This window comes from Punica granatum, chromosome 4 (genome assembly GCF_007655135.1).
Source record: "Punica granatum isolate Tunisia-2019 chromosome 4, ASM765513v2, whole genome shotgun sequence".
Classification (NCBI taxonomy): Eukaryota; Viridiplantae; Streptophyta; class Magnoliopsida; order Myrtales; family Lythraceae; genus Punica; species Punica granatum.
Window position 1 is genome coordinate 37,893,853 of NC_045130.1, and position 7,732 is coordinate 37,901,584.

General features: G+C 41.4%; 1 protein-coding gene across 3 annotated transcripts; it reads right to left on the minus strand.

Moving 5' to 3' along the window:
• Positions 1 to 624: 624 nt before the first annotated feature.
• Positions 625 to 5,598, minus strand: LOC116204861 (two-component response regulator-like APRR5). Of its 3 annotated transcripts, none has more exons than XM_031537200.1 (8): positions 5,004 to 5,598; positions 3,903 to 4,064; positions 3,677 to 3,807; positions 3,361 to 3,516; positions 2,616 to 2,763; positions 2,206 to 2,527; positions 1,317 to 2,082; positions 625 to 1,179 (listed from the first exon to the last, which is right to left on the minus strand). In XM_031537200.1, the coding sequence occupies exons 1-8, from the start codon at positions 5,236 to 5,238 to the stop codon at positions 1,072 to 1,074; spliced, it is 2,028 nt and encodes a 675-aa protein (XP_031393060.1). In that variant the 5' UTR covers positions 5,239 to 5,598; the 3' UTR covers positions 625 to 1,071. The 3 variants fall into 3 exon arrangements, with proteins under 3 accessions (XP_031393060.1, XP_031393059.1, XP_031393058.1); XM_031537199.1 differs by having other exon boundaries at positions 2,206 to 2,530; XM_031537198.1 differs by having other exon boundaries at positions 2,206 to 2,536; positions 5,004 to 5,596.
• Between the last annotated feature and the right edge of the window lie 2,134 nt (positions 5,599 to 7,732).

A 7,732-nucleotide genomic window follows, 5' to 3' on the forward strand; every position in this document is an offset into this window, starting at 1 on the left:
TGGTTCTGAGCTCCATCAATCAAGTAAAGCTGTGAGCCCGCCTCTGCTGTGTCTTCCTCCTCAAGAGTTCAATCAATGATGCCCTTCTTTAGTACGAATGTCGGCCCCCGTGGATCCAATCCAAAGAATAAATTTTCCCAAAGACTAGCAAAGTAGAGAAATATAAAGAAATTCGACTGTAGTCGACCTCGCAATAGCCAGATGTGAAATTCGAGCCCTAAGTAGAAGTATTTACAGCTGCCAGCCGATGAAGCTGATGGGTTTCGACTTTCGAGTTGGCTCTCCCAATCCGGGGTGGAACTAAAAACTATACTTTTCGATATCTCCAAGCACAACCGCTGAAACTCAGCACAGGTGTTCTTGAAACAAGCAGCTGATCAACATGTACATCTTTAGGTTTAGCATTCAATTTGATATAGATAATGTGAAGGTCGACAGCTCTTAGGAGTGTGTCGAGAAGAAGCCCATTATCATCCACCCTTCAAGTACTAGGAGCATCGGCTGGCAGCTGTAAATACAAACACGGGAATGAGTCGGCTCCACTATAGCGGAAGGACCTTATACCTCCCCGCTACAACTGAAAAAACTGAAAATCGAATCAGAAACTAGAGAGACAAGGTGAGATTCTGCAATTCACGTAATTATATATATTGGAAATTCAGCATACGAAGGTTATGAGTCACATTCAATTCAACCTAAAGCTACTCCAAGTATCAACCTAGCTGTTTAACAAACACGACTAAGTACAACTCCTAAGCAGATACCTCATCGAGTTAAAGAAACCAGATGAAAACAACCAGATGAAAACAAAAGAAGGAAAAGAACAGGTGAAAAATGTTATATTACAACGATCCACGGACCAAGACGATATCTATGTCCACAGAGGAGATGGGCGAGCGATCTTTTGCATAGTTAGAAGCATATTCCGAAGTACTTATTGTCCACCCAATTACTCTGCCTCCTCCAAGAGGAGGAGGGAGAACTGCACCGTACTAGACCGGATTATCAGATGGAAGACTATCCCGTTCCTTTGTGGCAGCTTAAACCCTAAATATACGCTAAGAACCACCCTCAAGGATTAGTTTCTTCAGTTGCAGGATCACTCTGCGCTTGTCGAACAAATTGTCCCTTCACACGAGGACGCTGCTCTGCAAGCTTTTTCCTGCTCTCATACCGAACCTGAGGAGGAGAAATTAACTTGGTCAGTCGCACGTCACGGGCAACAGGATATCTATCAGCGGCTTTGAGTCACCTTAGCCGGTGTAACCAACCCAGTAGGAAAGCTGTTTCACATAATAAAAGTATGAAGATATTACCTTCTTCTCGTAGCACCTATCTTTCCGCTTCAATCGGAACTTGGCAAGAGCCGCTTCCCTTTGGATCGATCTTTGAGAACTCTCTTCCACTGGCCTGCTTTCCCCAGCATGTCTGGTAATTGGAACCTGATTGACATTTCCATTACTTCCACAGATGCTTCCACAATCCATACTATGGAGATGAGTCAAAGCGCCACCATTGCAGAGGCTACTGCTGGCACTCTTATCAGTGGCAGGTGAAATGTGCCCTCGGTCCTCCACAGAGTCAAACTTAAAGTCGTGGTTTTGATTCTGCCTGCTTTGGTTGGAGGAATTGCAGACATTTGGGTCAGGTGTGTCTCTCACGCGTTCGAGAGTGTTGTTTTCACAGGTGGACTGCTGAAAGGAATCGACCCGCAAGAAGGGTTCTCGTTGGGCACCCTCACTTGGACTTGGCACTGGTGATGGACCAGATTGTGCACAATAAGCTTGAGGATACATGGAACTGTATTCAGTGCTTAAATTTTCGAACCTCAAACCTCTAACTGGAATTGGAGCAGGAAGTAACTGTTGAGGACGTGAAGGAACATATTCCGATTGTCCAGATTGAGCATTAGCCAATGACATGATATTAGTCATAGAAGCTTGAGCGAGCCCTCGATTATCCAAGTTATGACTCTTGACAGCACAAGAAACATTATCATCAGGGTTCCTCCCACAATCTCTCTCTCTACTGGGAAGATTCGCTAATCCTAGCGGCACTGGACGCAAGGGCTTGTTAACATACCTGCATGATGGACTTACAAGTTTCAATGACTAAAAGTAGAGGCACCAACATCTACAAAAAGGTCAATAGAGGTGCCAACTAAATCAATGCATGACAGAATGAAATGCAGAGCAGCAGACTCACCGCGAAAAGGCTGAAGCATCTGAATGCTTGAGTGTGTGCCGTTCTTCCGTTCTTTGACTAGTGAAGCAACTTTCGGATCTTCTCAAAGAAAGGTCAAGTTCCGGTGATATGTCTGACTTCCTTGTGGCATAATTTGAAGAGGAATCCATGTAACTGCTCCGATTGTGATTATCAAATGCTCCGATTAAGTTAATGGCTTCTCCATAGGAATTAACAGTCACAACATTACCACCACAACCCACAGTGGCAACCTTTGCATCCCTCTCATGAATTTCAGGGTTGACATGCTTGCTTTGACTCGACACATGAGAAGATTCGGCCACTGCTAATCCTTGTTTTTAGACAAGTCAAAAGTTAGGTAGAAATTAAGCAAGAAAAGAGAGCAAAAGCAATTAAACCATAAATTATACCATCGGAAGTCTTGTCTTGTGTAACCGCCGCTTCTTGACTGGATCTGATATTTTCAGGCGTCAGTATCTTCGCCTCATTCAAATGAGAGTCCTGTTTCTGTTGAACTTCAGCGACATCAACTTCCACATCTGGCTTAGTGCAAGAACTCTGCAAGACAAAGGAAGCATGTCTCAATCAATTTGGTGGATTCATGAACATTCACCTTACAAACCAAAACCTATCACCAATAATCCCAGAGACAAACTAATCGGTACAAAGTGAAATATATCAATCACATTTGAAGAAAGCTAAATAAAAAGTTGCGGAATCTCAAGGTCAGCTCTCAAGTACGTCCACCATGAGTCAGTTAGAGAAAGCCAGATCATATTTCTAGTAGTTAGTAACAATTCAAACAAACATGCCACGTTAACTGAAAATTAACAAGGCTCTCTCAACTTATCAATATAGTTCTAGATTTTTCTTGCTGAAACTTCCGCATGGATTATGCAAAAAAATATAAGATACAGTAGGAACTTCCTTATAGATTAGAAACATAATGAGCCAGTAAGAATAGAGAGAGAGAGAGACCGCAAAACCAAGATCTGAAGCCACACACATACAAATGAAGAAAAGATCAGCTGATCAAATATGCAAGCGTGCATTCTGTGCTTTCTAACTTCCCCAATCTCAAACCCCCAACACCACCCCCCCCCCCCACCCCCCCCAAAAAAACATCCCCCCAACAACAAATTAATAGGTACTAACCTGAGCATCGCTTCCTTTTTCAATTAATTCCTTATCTCTGTCTAAACATGCCATGTAACCACTTGAATGATTACTTGCAGCATTGTTTTCTGCAGTTGCCTCGACCTTTTGCAATGCAACATTATCATCCTGTCCACCCTCCGACCCAGAAGTTGACTGACCAGAAAGCCAATTGAATTAGCTGTAATCTACAGGGTAAAACAACAGAAAAAACTATCTGTACTATAAAAATAAAGGTTCCTGGTCTTTGGAAGCTACAATCTTCTACAGATTAAAAAAAAAAATTTGAGGTCAGTGGGAATCGACAATTGCTTACCGATTGTCTCCTCCAAACATGCTGCCACAAATTTTTTAACTCATTTCTCCTGATCGGCTTGACAAGATAGTCAGCAGCCCCTCTCATCATGCATTTGTACACAGTGCTGATTGAATCTTGCGAGGACATCACTGCATGATCACAGCACAGGGACAGATAATCATCATGCTTTTGATGGTATAGTGAAAATCATAATAAAGAGAGCTTTAGATAATTAACAACTTACTGATAACGGGAATGTTCTTGCAGATATCATGCTCCATAATTAATGTAAGCAGAGCATATCCCGATATTGATGGCAAATCGACTTCTGTTAATATGAGGTCTATGTTACGTGGTCTTCCCTTCAGTAGCTCCCATGCCTTCAAGCCATCGGGTACAGCAGCAACTTCCCAACAGAATTACAGAGCCAAAAAGAAAAGATAAAATAAAAATAAAAATCAGTACAAGGCACTAAAGTTTCTAAATCAGATCAGCATTAAAGTTTTCTCAAAATGAATCAAGCAGAGATTGCAAATGCAGATTTAAGGCACGAGAAATGGAGTAAATATATTAATATGTCAACAAACCAGATTGGCACAAACAAAATGCAAGCAGAAATTGACATATAATAACAGCCCACTGTGGAAGCCTATGCTCACTACTATCAGCATCCTATTACTAGAAGAACTCCATCAAAGTACAACATCCATTTATCAAGAACATATACCTGTCGATTAGCCTCTCATACTCACCACTGCAGTTTTCGGTGGGCTGCAGCGATGACTTATAACTACAAATCAGTCTCATACTGCATGATCTTCTCCTCATAACAAAAAATGAAACGAAAAAAAAAAAAAAAACTTTCAAGAAAACTCCGCATTCACAGCAAGCAAGAATGCAGACATTTATGTGAATATAACACTAAAGATTATGAATTCTTATCACTAATCATGGAATCATTTCAAATTGGAGAAGCATAGAACTGCGAATCTATGAGAGATACCCCGATCACCGAAACAGAGACTGTTGAAATCAACCTCAATTGAGCAACAAACTGGAGGAAACCCTCGCCGGAACAGTTACTAACCACATGCATCACAAATTTGAAGTTGAAAAGCATCAAAGAAAATGAAACTACGACTACCTCTCTCAAACCAACGACCTAGGATGAACCTACAACCACTCCCGATATCTCAAATTCAGTTAGAGCTATACTCCACCGAACCAAACGGTCAAGTTTCAAAGCAGCCTTCCGATCTTAATATAGAAGAAGATAAAGAAAACAAGCGAGGAAGAAAAGCCAATAGCCGAGGAGGGAAACTCAGCTCAGCTCAGCTGGACTGACCTCTGTAACTGCATTTCCGGAGGAGAGCCGCGATGATCTGCCTCGTGGAGTCATCAGCCTCGACCAGCAGCACTCGCAGTACCATTCTCGGCAGGAACCTCTCCCACTTCACAACTCCGGTCGGAGATCCGACGCCGGCTCTCCGCTCGCCTCCAGCATCGCCCTCCGCCGTGGCAGGCACCTCGGCCTCCGCCTCCGCCGCCGTGTCGGAGCTGCTCAGCACCACCTCTCCCATGCCTCTCTCACTTCAACTTTCACTTTTACCGCGCGCGCGCTGTGTGGGTTACTACACTCTCAACCGCCGTGGCGAAGACGAACCGCTCCCGCTGCCACGAAAGGAAAGCTCTGTGAGCCAAAGACGACTTTCCCCCCGCCCCCTCGAAGCCAAAAAGAAATATCTAAAAATCTGGCGTCAAAGCAGCGACGGAGATCGGACGGTCCGTAATGCCGAGTCCACCGGGAACCGCCACAGATCCAACGGAGGGAAATATCTTCAGCTACTTGGGCGGGGCGGGGGGAGAAAATATCTCGGGGCTCCGTATGTGTGGCTGCGATGTGCCACGTCACCTGCCTATCTGACTCCTACGCCAAGCGATCTAAAAGAGAGTGGTCATTGGGTTTTTGTGGATGGTGAGTGGCGTTTGCCCACATAACCCCCCCTATTTTTTTCTGAGGTCCAAAAAGGCTTTGGCAAACCTTTTTTCCAATTCAAAATTTCCTCCCCAATATTTTCTCTCCATCTCAATTTACCCCCTCCGACTCGGAAAATATCTCGCTTCATTCAGTCACACATTAATACTGTAATCCCATGTTCACGGCAGCCTGCACAGCTCTAGCCATTGTGACTTGTTCGTGGAGTGTTACGGTCATGCAGATGAGTAGATTTAGAAATGCCACCGGTGTACAAATGCGATGTAAAACCTTGAAATGGTTACAATTTTCGACTATAAAAGGTATTATCACATAAAAATAATTGAATCGAATGCCTATGCATGAATGGTATTTCATACATATAATCTAATATAATATATAAATTTGAATTGAATACCTCCTTCAAATGAAAAAATATATATACGTAATTTACAACGTGATGTATTTGTTTGTTGAATAACAATCAAAATTAAAATTTAGATCTAGAAATGACATTAATTGAAAGGGAAAAGGGATCTCGGTTGTGGTTTTTGTTATAATTTTGTAATGGGCTAGAGGGCGTACTTCCACTAAAGGATGTCAAGGGACGCGTGACATGGCCACATTGGTTGAGATGAAGTCTTCCGCAATGGGGGTGAAAAATGAGATGGACAGATGAGTACAGGGGCGAATTGAATTGGACGAATAGATTGAAGGGGCATGGTGAAATTAAAGGGGATATTTTTGTGGCCCGGACACCTGGAGGGAGCGGGGCCCACGGGGGGAGATTTTAAAATTAGTTTTGGCCAAGATATTTTCGAGGGGGCGGGGGAGTGGGGACACAGGTCTTATGGAAGAGGCTGGGACACGTGGAGGATCGCTAGGGGTGGATTAGTTTTGTGGTGCAGAAGGCGTCAAGAGCCCAATCTTGAAAGCTTCTATCGGACAGCTCGGCGGCGGTGGGGAATTGAGTCTACTCGCTCTGCTCATCATTGGATTCAATTATAAAAAAATAAAATATATATTATATAATATATAATATACATATATACATATATACATATATGCGTGTATATTATGTGTGTGTATATGGATATATATCGTGGCCAATAAGAGGGTCGGATCTTTCTTCATTTTTTTTTTTGGTAAATATCTTTGTTCAATTTTATTTATTGGATTGTGGGAATTTTGGTATGTGAAATAATATACTAATGACTAAATTAATACTAAAATTTTATAACCTCTAACGTGGTCAGGAGTCTTTTGTTTTTTATTTGGGATTAGTAGACCGATTACTCAATAAAAAATATAGTAAAGTTACTTTTAGGTGTGTATCTTAGTATTCAAAACCCAATGGGATTTGACTAATCCAGTCGGGAAATCGAACATTAAAGGTTATTCTCCCTCCAACAAATGCGCTTATCATGGTTCTAACTTATGTTCTCCTCCCGTGAATAAGCTGCTTATCACTTAATCAACACTTTTTTTTCTTTTTTTCTATTTTTTTTTGTAGTAAAGTTACTTTGGACCACCTTATAATCATTTTTTTTGTGGCCATCTCCTTCCCCAACATTGACTAAGAAAAGCACTTTCAATGGCCATCTCCGTTTGCTGCCTCATTGAAACCTAAACAAAATATAATAAAATAAAACGTGTCATAAAAAAAATGATTAAAAATTAAAAATTCCGAGACAAGATTCCATCGTGGTGATTAATTTGTAAAATGCAGCTCTTTATTAATCAAGACTGAGAAGGTAAATTTAAATCATTGTGAGTTGTTTCAATTAGGACTGTGCAAAAGAACCCAATAATCAAACCGTTTTTCCAGACCATCATGTACCAAATCGGAAAAATAGTATAAATCAGTTTTTGGGAATATTCGATTCGGGATTTAAATGAAAAATCGAATACGGGACAGTTATAATTTTCAAAATTCGAAAATACACTATACCGCCTTGTCCCCAATGCATATATTTATAACATATGAAATTTATAAATTTTAATTAAGAAAAGGTCAAAAAAGCAAGGATCATGTGGACTTCTTTTTTAGCGTTTGTGATGTATTGATGTATGGAACTTAATCATATCATGATTTTAGA